The sequence below is a fragment of the Panthera onca genome, chromosome A1, assembly GCF_046562875.1.
Source record: "Panthera onca isolate mPanOnc1 chromosome A1, mPanOnc1 haplotype 2, whole genome shotgun sequence".
NCBI classification, from domain to species: Eukaryota; Metazoa; Chordata; class Mammalia; order Carnivora; family Felidae; genus Panthera; species Panthera onca.
Window position 1 is genome coordinate 154,156,083 of NC_138339.1, and position 14,162 is coordinate 154,170,244.

A 14,162-nucleotide genomic window follows, 5' to 3' on the forward strand; every position below is an offset into this window, starting at 1 on the left:
GAAATTGATGACCATTAATTTAAGGCTTCTAGTTTCCTAAGGTGGTCCTCCTGCTTTTTTTTGGATAGCCCCTTGTGATGGGTACCAATGTCTAGAATAGAAAATGCTATTGAGCCACAAGAGGAGATCCATATGTGAATATTTGTGTTTTCCCCACTAGGGGATTCATGAAAGATACTATGTTTACTCATCGTACAGAAAAGACTGCCCCTGTCTCAGTTAATGGGGAAAAGTCCCCCAAATGATAGAACATCATCATTTTCAGATCAGTGAGCCTGGATAAGCTTGAGGGAGGCATGCGGATCTAATATCTCTTCTCTCTCTCCTAAAGAGTAGACTGTGTGACTCCCATCTCACCAAATTTATTGATATATATGTCCCAGGTTGTTGCCACTGCGCTGAACTTGACTAACGAATATGTCACTCATTGTCCAATCCCACCGATAAACATGGCTGCTGTGCCACTTTGTATTATGAATGGATATTTAAAAAAAAAAATGGAACATTTCTGCTACCTAATATACCCCAACTTTATTAATCTAGACCCAGAGTTCCACAGCTGAACTCTTATGCTGTAGGAATAAAACACCTCCCAAGATGTTAGCTCATCCCTGTCAAAGATGGGGACAATCAGAATGTATGAGAAAAGGATGAAAAACTTTAGGGTTGTTTTGGCCTTGATAGTGGCAGCCTTCTCCTATCCCATTCTTGCTCCTGCCTTATATAGACTGTTCAGTTCCACTTAACTGATCTTCACTTTGGCAGGGATTTGTGATGAATTGATCTCCATGGTCGTATTATTACACTCTTAGCACTGTGAGGGCCACCTTGGGATATTTTTTTTCTAATTTTTTAATGTTTATTTATTTTTGAGAAAGAGGGAGGGAGAGAGAGAGAGAGAGAGAGAGAGAGAGAGAGCAAGAGTAAGGGAGGGGTAGAGAGAGAGAGAGAGAGAGAGAGGGAGACACAGAGTTGTCAGCTGTCAGCTGTCAGCTGTCAGCTCTGAGCTATCAGCACAGAGTCTGACATGGGGCTCAAACTCACAAGGTATGAGATATGACCTGAGCCAAAGTCAGATGCCTAACTGACTGAGCCATCCAGGGGCCCCTATTTATTTTTTTAAAGCCCAGACTTTTACTTGTCTTTTCCCTAGCAATGTAACATGCTCATATGGGTCAGCAATAAGAAACTTCTAAATAATCAAAATAGTCCCTCTAATTAACAATATCACACAAAGACAAGTAAGGCAGTAACTCCAAAACTAGGCAGATGCTGATTAGCGAGGGAAATGCCAGGTGATATTACTAACTCTGCTAAAATAAATGAACCAGGGAATTATTCCCACTATCAGGGTCCTTCAGTTAGAAAAGGTTGTATAGAGCCAAACCATAAAAGACTTTTAAAAACTGAGAATAAACTGAGGGTTGATTGGGGTGGGAGGGAAGCAAAAGTGGGTGATGGGCACTGAGGAAGGCACCTGTTGGGATGAGCACTGGGTGTTGTATGGAAACCAATTTGACAATAAATTTCATATTAAAAAAAAGAAAAGCTTGTATAAAACTTGTCCTTGATCTTTTCTGAGGTGATTAATAATACCTTAAACTTTGGAGACACAGTGAATGAGACCCAATTCTTTGGCCCCAGGATTTTTGAATGACCACAGTCCTCAACTTCCTGATGGCCAGCCAAGACAAGTCTGTGCAATTGCTAACACTTTGTGTTGCACCTGGATCAATGGAATGGCAAAATACAGTCCATTGTACAGCTTATAAAAGAAGACTTCAGGTTCTCTGAAGAAAGATTTATTTTGGGATATCTTTTCCTGGCTAGGCAATGATTGGAGCTTATGGCTAAGTTCTATACTCCAGGTAGCCCTGGTAATACTTCTTGGAATGATCTTGATTGTGACTTTCCTCTCCCTATGGCCTCAGGCTAATTACTCAGTTTTTTGGCACAGCTATTCAAAGCCAAACCTATCTGGTTCAATGATGAGTTAGTCTATTTCACATTTGAGCCCAAGAAACTAAGGAAATAAAGTTGAAGAGTTTGGCTCCCAGCCAAAACACCATGCATGATCTTATAGGTCCAACCATAGGCTATTACAAGTGCTTTACCTGACAGGTCCCAGAAGGAAAAGCTGCCCTCACTACTCCAGACTTGATGCACAGCTGGCACACTGCAGACTTAGTGGGAAGTTACAGTTAAGGACTCTGGCCCTCCAGCCAGCATGCTCTTATAAATATGTTCCTAGCACAGGTATCTTTATTCAGAGGTATCATAATCAGAGATACTTGGCCAAACACTTCAGGTACCTTTGAGACACCTACTCATCAGGAACTCTCAAAGATTCCTTTCTCCACTGTGATTCATTATTCATTCCTTTACAGCTACTAACCCTTTAAACTCCCCTCCCCTTGCCCATAGAATCATTTTAAGAAGAGCCTTTTGTTGAAGGGGTGGGGTTTTGAGTAGGTTCACAACCGTCTTGGAATCTTCCCTGGTGTAATCAAAGGAAGAGGTAGGCCACTACAGCTTGGTAGGTGGCAGTTTCAATAAGAGCAGAGGGAACTTACATATGACGCTTGTCTTGGATGTCAGCAAGATGAATGGATCCTTGTGCCCACTCTCCAAATTTTAAAAGCTTATAAAGAAGCCCTAACTAGATGCAGTCACATATATATCATGTAGGTGTTTTCAATATCGTATTACATCTCAAGGCTATGTCCTTGGAACAGCTTCTGGGAACCAGAAAATTAAGCAGAACCCACATTCCAGGGGCAGGACAGAGATCAGAGAGCCTCCAAGTGCTTGGGTCTAACTTACAGGTCAATTGGCAGTCATGTCTTTTTGATCATGATCCCCAACTTGGGGGCATCTCAGCAGTGACAGGATTCTTCCTTGTACTCTGATCCATATGACATTAACCCAGTGTCATTCCATGGGGAAAAAGGGAACACTGGGACAGCTGGTACCTTCTTTCTTGGCTCTTGCCTAATTAAGTGAATAAAGCTTTTGCTTATTACTTTCACTTTGGTTCACGGCCTTAATTGACCAACTTTATATCTATTGACTCTTAGATCAACTCAGAACTCTGATGCTATTAAGAGATTATCAAGGTTGTGTTGTACAAGAGCAGTACACAAGCTTCATTTGCTGTCCTATACGCCAGCTATGGACAGCTAGAATTTAAAAATATATAGGTATATATACAATGGTACCAAATGAAATGAAATATTTCTACACAAATTCAACAATATATTTACAGGTTCTATATGTGAAAAACTACAAAAATACTGATGGAAGAAATAAAAAAAAATCTAAATACACATGGATATTTTCTATGTTTACATGTTGGTAAATTCAATATTGTCAAGATGTCAGTTATTCCCAACTTGATCTACATATTCAACACAATCCAAGTGAAAATCCCAAAGTATAATTTCATAGGTATTAACAGATGTATCCTAAAATTTATATAAGACACAAAGTGCATAGAATAGCCAAGATAATGCTAGAAAATGAAAACAAACTAGGAAGATTTAAACAAACTGATTTCAAGACTTATTATAAATCTACAGTAATCATGACTGTATGGTATCGGTAAAAGAAAAATCAAACAGATCAATAAAACAGGATAGGAAGCCCGGAAATACACACCTATATATTACAGTTAGCTAATTGTCAACAATGGCTTAAAGGGAACACAATGGAGGAAAGGCAGTGTCTTCAACAAATTGTGCTGTAACAATTCAATATCCATATACAAAAAAATTCTAGACACTCACCTTACATCTTTTACAAAGAGCAAACTAGATAGATGATAGATAAAATTCAACATTATAAAACTTTAGAGATAAAACATAGATTATCTATAATGACATTTGTTGGAACGATGACTTTTTAGGTACAACATTCAAAGCATGATACAAGAAAGAAAAAATTGAAAGTTGAACTTTATTAAAATTAAAACTTTGCCCTGCTAAAGGTATTATTAAGTGAGTGAAAATCCAACGCAATGACTGGGAGAAAATATTTACAAATCATGTATCAGATAAGGAGCTTATATACAAATGTACAAAGGAAGCTTAAAATTCACCAATAAACAAACAACTCAGTTTTGAAAATGTGGAAAATATTTGAATGTACCTCTTGGAAAAGAATATGTCGAGGTGGAAAATAAACCTAAGAAAAGATGCTTCACAGCTATGGTCATTCTGGAAATGGACATTAAAACCAATTTCCCTATAGCCCTTTTAGAATAAGTAAGATAATAAATGAAAAATAAATAAATAAATACTAACCCTAGAAATACCTATTGCTGGTAAGAATGTTGAGCAACATACACCATTCTCATTCATTGCTGGTGGGAATGCAAAGTAGTATAGTCTCTTTTTTTAAAAAAAATGTTTTTAATGTTTATTTCTGAGAAAGAGAGAGTGTGAGTGGGGGAGGAACAGAGAGAGAGGGAGGCACAGAATTCGAAGCAGTCTCCGGGCTCTGAGCTATCAGCACAGAACTCAAGGCAGGGCTCAAACCCACAAACCCTGAGATCATGACCTGAGCTGAAGCCCAACACTTAACCAACTGAGCCACCCAGTCACCCCTGTAAACCCTCTTTTGAAGATGGGTTATCTGACAGTTTCTAACAAAGCTAAACTTAAACATATATTATCTGACAATAATGTCCCTTGTTATTTATTCAACTGATTAGAAAACTTTTGTTTATAAAAAAAAGTTGCATGTGAATTTTGTATATAGATGTAGAGACTGGAGTGATAATCTATAAACTACGGAATGCCTAGTATTACTAATATCAACCAGAAGATAGGAGAGAGGCATGGAACAGATTCTCCCCAGAGCCTCCATAATGAGTTAAACCTGCTGACACCTTGATTTCAGACTTCTGATCTCCAGCTTGTGAAGAATAATTTTCTGTTGTTTTAAGCCACCACGTGTTTAGTAAATTCTTAAAGCAACCTGTAAGGATTCTGATTTGGTTAGTTGGCTGAAACAAAGGCCCAAGGATGTGCTACATTACATGATGTTGAAATGCCAGAACTGTATTAAATAAATAAATAAATACCAACCCTATAAATACCTATTGCTGGTAAGAATGTTGAACAACAGACACCATTCTCATTCATTGCTGGTGGGAATGTAAAATTGTTAGAGTAACAATCCAAAGGATTAAGGAGATAAATATATTAGAATGGACTTTGTCATGTGAGACCAACTCATCTGATGCAGGAAGGTCTAGTAGATACACTTTTCACCATGACTGTGAGTAATTACTTTGCGAGGAGAGCCCCAGTATCTTTGGAAAATTCTGGAGTCCTTTTTTCTGCAGGTCAGAAATTACAGTGGAAACTGCTACCACTGTACTGGTATCCCTAAATACAAAGCGGGCAATGGGATCAGGTGCTGGGAGGTATGTAATAATCAATTACAGTCAATATGTGTGTGATTATCATAATGCATAATGGAGTCAAAACAACAATCACAATAGTCTGATTCACTGAGATGTAGGGCATTAACTAGCTGATCATGGTGTACTCATGAAAAGTGTTAGATGGGCAGTAACGAAATCCTTATTTGGTTTGAGTAAGTCAAAGCAATGTGGGTCAAGTGAACAGAAGTCTAACTTGAAATCCCAAAACAGAAAATCATAATCCTCAGTCAAATCCCAGACTTAACCCAGATTTGAAATCCAGGACACTTTGAATGAAGGGGAATCATGTCCCCTTGAGGCAAGATCCCACTACAGTAAAAACATACTATAATGTTAAATGTCCCTCTCAACTGTCTCCAAAAGAACCCATGCCACTTATCAGTGTAAATGTGCATTGAGGAAAGGGGAACAATCAGATTTTGTAGGAATTAATGGATATTGACATTAATTCCAAGAAAATTAACATATCACTGTGGTTCATCAGTCAGAGTAGGGGTTTATGGAAGTCAGATATTCAATTGAGTTTTAGCTTATGGCTATCTCACAGTGAGTTCATTGGGTCTCTGAAACCATCCTGGGGCTATTTCCCAAGTTCTGAAAGTACAACTTGAATAGGCAACTAGGTGATCTTTGGTTGATTGACCTTTAACAAAAGTCTGAGCTGCTTACTTACAGAGATAATGATGCTCCAATAAAATGAATTTTGAAGTATTCCTTACTTTTCAATACCTTGGATGAGTTGGAGAAGGATTGATGTTAATTATTCTTGACTTGTTTGGTAGAATTCACTAGTGAATCTATCTGTTCTTGGGCTTTCGTTGTTAGGAGATTTTTGATTACTGTTTCAATCTCTTTTACTAGTCATTTGTTCAGCTTTCCGAGTTCTCATGATTCAATCTTGGTGGGTTATATTCCTACGAATTTATCTTACTCTTATAGGTTATCAAATTTCTTGGCATATAACTATCCATACTTTGTATATCTGCAGTATTGGTTTTAATGTCTCCTCTTTCATTTCTGATGTTGTTTGTTTGCATATTCTCACTTTCTTTAGTGTACCTAAACTTTTGTCAATTTAGTTTTTCTAGTGTTTTTCTAGTCTCCATTTACTTGATGTCTTTACTGCTCTCAGTTATTTCCTTCCTTGTAGTAACTTGGGTTTAATGTGCTCATTTTCTATTTTCTTGAGTCATAAATTAGGTGGTTTATTTGAGACCTCTCTCAGTGGTGGTTGCACTAGTGTCTGATGCGTGGCTGCCAGTGGAGCAGCCACAGAGCTGGGACTGGTGCATAGGTGCTCACAGTGTGACAACAGCTCTGGAGTCTGGGGCACTGGCTAGCTTGCAATGGCATTGGTCCTACTGCCTGGAACATGGGCACATAAGGAATAGCTGTGGAGCTGGAGTCTGGAGGATGGGTACATGGGGAGGTGTACAGAGCTATAGTTTGGCGCGCAAGCATACATGGATGAGTTATGACTCTAGGGTTCAGGGGATCCACAGGGCAGGTAGGGATATTCACAACCTTAGTCCTGTGGTAAAACAACAGGTTCCTTCTGGGATGATGGAGCAGAGCTGCGTCTCCCAGCAATGGCCGCTGTTTACCTCAGTGGTGAAAGCTTTCAGTGTCTTCTGCAACAGCAGTCAACTCGGGTCTGTGATGATGAACACTGCAGGGTCCCCATGCTGTGACAGTTGTGGGGAGTCTGTAGCTGTTGTGAGGCTGGTGGAGTCCACAACAGCCCAGACTGTTAGGGTCTTCAGCAGAGGAAGCCACTCAACATGGCAATGGCACCTGCTGCATGACAGATACTAGTAGCCTCCCCCTGTGTCTGTGTAGCCTCTCCACACATTGCCAGATGTCTTCACTCTGTTAGTCTCCTGAGTGGTCCTCTCTGTGTGGTGATTCTCCATATTGTGCTCCACTCTGTTACTGTAGACTCTTAATTTTACTTTCAAGCCCTGCAAGGGCTACTTTAGTTTGTTTCTTTTATTTTTATTTATTATTATAATCTAATTTTGTTTTTGTGTGTTGGGAGGGTGATAAAAGCTGATATTTTCTATTCTGCTCTCTTGCTCTTGAATTTTTCATGTTGCTGAACATCAGCAAAAGAAGGGAAGGCAGAAGCAAATGAGTTTAAGAAATTAATTACCAAATGTGTTGTCCTATTGGTAGAATAACCATATACTTTATTGTCTAAAGTGGGACACAGTGATGGTGATGTCAAACAATATTAATAATTTGCTGGGACAACAGGCAGAACCCAAGAATTTCTGAGTCTGACAAATGAAGTTACAATATCTTATATATAAGTGCAATGTACTTTATAATAAGATGATGATACACAAATATATTTTATGACTATTTCTGATTTTGGTCACATACAAAATAATTGAACAGAATTTATTCATATAAAATTGTGTTTCCATTAATTTTTTTTTTATTTTGTTACATAATAATAAATAAATGTTAGTTGAGCTTCTATATATATATATTTTTACATCAAGCCAAATTACATTATAAGCTGTCTGGTGTTCTCAATATATTTTCACCACCTGTGCCTTATTATTATCTTTTCTTCTTCCTGAACTTATTCTTTTAATATCTTCACATGTTAAATGCTCATACTTGTCATCATGTTCTTAAAATGCTGTGACATTGTTCTAACATAACATTTTTATCTCAAAAATCATTTTATTCCCTTTTGTATCTACTGTCCCATTGTTCTTTCAAAGAGCCTCCTCTATGTTTATATTATTTTTTCCTTACATGTAAAACATATTGGCAACTGTGATGGATAATACCATCTGTGTAAGTTACCTATAGACAAATAAATAAATTTAAAATATGGAATAGACATATAGAGTATAGTTTATAAAGTAGTGTCATGGAGAAAAGCAGATAATAAAAGTGTATATGATTATTATTGCTAAAATTATGTTACATATATAAAATGTTGATTAAAATTATCATAATACGTATTTGTATTTTCAAGTTATGGATAAATTATCTTTCTCCAAATTTATATTTCATAACTCTTTTTTTAAATTAACTATTTGAGAGATTCATTACTTTCTGATCTTATGAGGTCTATGGAAATAGTGTGAGAATTCATAATAGAAATCATTATAGTAATTATTTATCACCATGCTAGACATTGAACATAACAGTAGTGAATTCTGGGTATGGTTCCTTTCCTTAAATGCATAATACTCTAGACAGATAAAAGTAGCACACAAAAAACCTAAAACCTGTATGACAGCCCAGCTTAATGGTCACATGGTGGGTTTCTGAAATCACAGCTGTGGAGGTGAAATGGGTTGGTGGGCAGTGGAGTAGCACCAAAATCCCTTTCAAGGAGATCATATTAAGTTACACCTTGAAGAAGAGGAAGATATGGAAAAAAGTCAGGAAGATCTGTTTGGTCCTATGGAGCCCTAAACTAGGAGAAACGTCATAATTCACAACTTTGAAATATAACTTCTAAAAATGAAAAATATTTTGGTTTTCACAGAGGAAAGGAATTGAAATAGAGAAAGGCACAACTATTCTCTTCTGCCTCAAAAGAAGCTATAAAATACAACGTTTTCTCATAGTAGTTTTGCTTATGTATAATTCAAGGCTTCCTGTATATTATGTGGTTTATTCTGTCAGATATTGTTCATTGGGAATAAATTGTAAGGCCATAATATCTGTTCATGGTATAATTTTAGGATAAATTATATGAAGCCACTTTCTTATTTACCTTTAATAAGTTCCTAGCCTCCAAATTCTCTATTCTTTTTGGATAAGACCTTCATTAGACTTCAGTCCATAGTGTGAAGGTTGCATTTACAATCCTTTTTTTGAAGCGTAATGAAATCTTACAGATTTTACCACTCTTCATAAATAACAGACAACACTGTCAATTTCCCATAGTCATTCATTCATTCATTCAAACACTCATAAAATACTTTCAACCACTTCCTATATGCCACTATATTAAGTATTAAAATATCCAAGGTGAATGAAATATTTATTCTGAATAATTTCACTAAAGCTTTGAGAAAAGCATAAATATACTTAGAATGTAGTATATTTCTACACCATGTAGTTACTACACAGTGTGTTTATATTAATATATATAATATTCAGAGGACCCTAGGAGGAAAGAAAAGTAATTATAATGCTTTCAGAGGGAACACAGCTAGCTGGACATCCATATTAGGCATTAAAACATCAATTTCATTATATCTCATTATATCTAAATGAGAAAGGTGCAGACACTCATTTATGGGAGAAGAAATTACATTTGTGAATCCAATAGTGTAGAAGAGAATATTATTTTTAGCTCACATAAAATAATTCCTGCCAGGACAGGAAAACAATATATATTCAGCAATAATTATAAATAATTTTTTTTAAAATATACACACATGTAGTACTACCACAAGTACATACAGGAACATAAACAAATGAAAAATGTTTGTTCTCTGGGGAAAAATGATAATAAAATGATCAGAAAAATTGAGACCCTTATCATCATCCACACAAACTTACTTTGCATGTCCAATAGATCTTGCCCCTACCCAGGGATCCTTTTTTAGTGAACAACATGTTCATCAATATTTACCATCCCGCTTGTAGGCTTCAGGTCAAGTAATTAGATTATGTTTGGTGAATAAATCTTTCATATTTATTAGACAGGCACATTATGGTGAAATCATGTTTGCACTTTAATCAGAGTCATAAACTGAAAAGTAATAAAAACAAATAATGGAGTACATATGCTCCTGATATCATAGGACAGAATACTTATAGATTAAAAAAAGAATTACCTAAAACATTTTAGCCAAGTTTTCACAGAAAATAATTAATTTTACTTGAAGTACATCATCCTTTTAGTCTTAAAACTTCTCCTGGGAACACAAAGTTCTCTTTGTACATGGGAGTCTCAGAAGAATAGACTCATTAAAAAGTTTCACAAACACAGAGAGAATGAAAACATGACTCCTCCCCACCCAGTCAAGCTCTCTGTGGGCACATAGGCTGAAGAGCTGCTTTTAAAACTATGTTAGCCTCCAAAACTATGCATCTGGAATGCATGGTGCTGTGGAATTGTCCTGTGCTATTTTGTCATCACAAGGAGTTGGGACTGAACAGTTTTTATGGGAATCAGTGTTTCCTGGGCCCAAGAATTCAGTTTCAAAAGGAAAGCCAGTGGTAAAAAAGATGGGAATTTCTTCTGCTTTTTCTTCATCAAAGTCATTTTTATTGGGCAGGGGGCACTTCTTGTGAGACAAGACTATGGGGTAATAGAGGAAGAGGTTTACTGTGTTTGGAAAGAAGATGAGGGACTTAACAAAGGTATTCCCTGTGTAAAAACATTTCTAGTAAGAAGATCAAATGCAACTGCATCGAATGTTTTGCATTTGTGTGAAAGTGAGATGCTAGGGAAGTTAGAATATTATATGATTAGAACTAAGCCTGACATTTGCTTTCAGAAAGTCAGAATTGCTTCATTTTAATGAGAAATAAACTTCCACGCTCTCACACATCTTTCTTTGGGATGTCAAAAATTTCTCCATTTCTGTAATATCTACTTTTCCCCTTTTCTTTTCTTAACTTCAACCCAAACATTCAATGTCCAGGTTTGCTTCAAGGCACATCTCATCAAATAGTTCTTCAAACTATTTTGGGGAACTAAACTATGTAACTATGTTTAACGCTAGTTCTTCAAATTATATTTGGGATATTTGCCTTAAATTGTTTAGCCTTGTCTAAATAATGGTATAGTACCTAATACTGTGAAATCATTTATTGAATTGCTTAAAAATAGAGTCTATAAAAATTAGAGATTATATTTTAAATATATTAGCCATTTTTTAAATGTTTTAATTATTTTTGAGACAGAGAGAGACAGAGCATGAGCAGGGGAGGGGCAGAGAGAGAGGGAGACACAGAATGGGAAGCAGGCTCCAGGCTCTGAGCTGGTAGCACAGAGCCTGACATGGGACTCGGACTCACAAACCGCCAGATCAGGATCTGAGCCGAAGACGGAGGCTTAACCGACTGAGCCACCCAGGCGCTCTCTGGCCATTTTTGAAATAAACCCAATCCTGTATTTTGGTTATAACTGAATATTACTTATAAATAATTTGGAATATTAATTCCAATTAGTGGATTTGACTTGTCATTCCACTCATAATATTATGGATATTTCTTATCATTTATTTCTAAATACCTTATTTTAATAATCCCCATATACCATTTATTATTTAATTTTTCTGAAACATAAAAACATTATGTCAATTTTTCTTACTACCATGTTATTTTTATTTTTGCTTGTGTTTCTAAAAGTTGCCTACCATAAATTTGATGTAATCTCTCATGTCATATAGTTTCATGACATTTTGATCTGATTTTCGTCTAATTTTGCATTCCTTGCATTGATAACAGTTTTTATACCATGAATATTACAACTCACATTTCAATTTTTCACATGTGTTTTCTAAAATATTTATACCAATGCTTATATTTTTTACGTATTGAGTCATTTTATGCTGTGTGTATTTCTGGAAAATTGCATTAGTTTTTCATTCCAGTCCTAGATGTATAACTGTACCATTTAATATATTGTTTATTGGTACAATTCTTATTGCTGCAGATTTATGATTATTATTTTCAAAATGGATTTTAGTGTTTTTTGTTTGTTATTGCAAAAGTAGATTATGTTTATCTCTATCCCCATTTTTTTTTGTGGAGAAAATCACTATTGATGCCTCTGATTTCTGCCAAAGTTATATAATCTCCCTATAGTTATATTATCGTGGTTATTTTGTATATGATTATTTGTCAAACTAGAGGATTCTTTTGTACTTCTTCTGTCAAGTCATTGTAACCCTCTTTTCTGTAAAATTATTCAGAAACAAACTTTTAATCATCACCCTGTCCCATCAAATATGACATTCCAAAAACATAATAAAAAAATTATCAACACTTTTGCAAATATTAACACATTACTTGTGTAATATTTTACACTGCAAAAATTTCAAGAAAAGGTTAACTTCAATGGCATAACAATACAATGCAATGAAAAATAAATGTTAGAAAAGAAGGACAAGTTGAAATCTATAAAGATAAGTGGGATTTAAATAAAACCTTTAAAAAGTAATTTTAAATATACAAAGGAGGATAAGCTAATTAATTTTTATTTTTCTGCCTTTACTGGCCATTAGAGCACTAGAATCTCAGGTGAGAAAATGTACCTGCAAGATGTGCCCACTATCCACGTGGCTCTTGAAACCTAGATGCACCATTGGCTTGAAGCTGCAGTCTGTACTCTCTATGTGCCCTTGTAACATCGGGACAGCCCAATCCTCATGAGACAAACACTGGAAGTAAATTGCTTCTATATTTACAGGTACCAACTAATCTTTTATTTGTGTATTTTATCAGAACACTTACTGGACAAAGTTCTTATTGATAAAATATATAGTTGTAATTATATATTTAGCACACCCCACCAAAGTGTTACAGATATAGAAAGGAAAGATGGAGTTATCAAAATTGATTTTCATAGCTCTTCAGCTGTATTTTTGTAGGATATGGTGTACCCAATCATAATATCAATTGTCTTGCTCAATTTTGCTATAAAAAGTAGCTAAAATTTTATTTTAAATTTCTCCTTGATTTCTTAATTTGATGAATGATTCACCATTCTTTTTCCTATGCTATAACTCTCTTTACAGTAAAAAAGAGACATAAATATGGAAAGAAGGAATTGGACATTGGTGACTGAGATTATTCTTGTGGGGATACCAACCACCAGAGCTCTTGGGGGTCTCCTGTTCTTTATTTTTTCACTGGCTTACTTGGTGACAGTCCTTGGAAACAGCCTAATCATTATGCTGATTCTCATGGATTATAGGCTTCACTCACCCATGTATTTCTTCCTCAGCAATCTCTCTTTCAGTGAAGTATTAACCACAACCTGTGCTGTTCCCAAGATGCTGGCAAGCTTCCTGTCAGACAGAAAGAGCATATCCTTTGGTGGATGCTTCACCCAGTCTTATTTCTACTTCCTCTCTGGATGTACTGAGTTTATACTTTTTGCAGTCATGTCCTATGATCGTTATGTGGCTATTTGCAGCCCCCTTCAGTACCCAGCAATTATGACCAGCTCACTGTGTGTGCGTCTTGTTATCCTCTCCTGGGTGGGTGGTTTTCTCCTCATTCTCCCGTCCACTGTCCTTAAGGTGGGGCTGCCATACTGTGGCCCCAATGTGATTGATCACTTTTTCTGTGACAGTGCTCCCCTCCTCCACTTGGCCTGTGCTGACATCCACATCATTGAGCTGTTAGACTTCCTCAGCTCCCTTGTCCTGCTCATCAGCTCCCTCTCACTCACTGTGGTCTCCTATGTTTATGTCATCTCCACCATTCTGAAGATACCCTCAGGTCAAGGTCAACGCAAAGCCTTTGCTACATGTGCCTCTCACTTCACTGTGGTCTCCATGGGCTATGGGATCTCCATTTTTGTGTATGTCCACCTCTCCCAGAAGAGCAGCTTACATCTCAACAAGATCCTCTTTATCCTCTCTAGTGTTCTCACACCCCTCCTGAATCCCTTCATCTTCGGTCTACGGAATGAAACCATGAAAGATGCTCTGAAGGACAGCTTGGCCAAGGGCCGGAACTTCCTCAAGGGGATGAGGTCCAAGTGACATGATCC

General features: G+C 36.5%; 1 protein-coding gene across 1 annotated transcript; it reads left to right on the forward strand.

Annotated features, from left to right (window-relative positions):
* The first annotated feature begins 13,548 nt into the window (after positions 1-13,548).
* Positions 13,549-14,154, forward strand: LOC144613177 (olfactory receptor 6J1-like). Its single transcript, XM_078434604.2, has one exon. The coding sequence runs from the start codon at positions 13,549-13,551 to the stop codon at positions 14,152-14,154; it is 606 nt and encodes a 201-aa protein (XP_078290730.1).
* Positions 14,155-14,162: the final 8 nt, after the last annotated feature.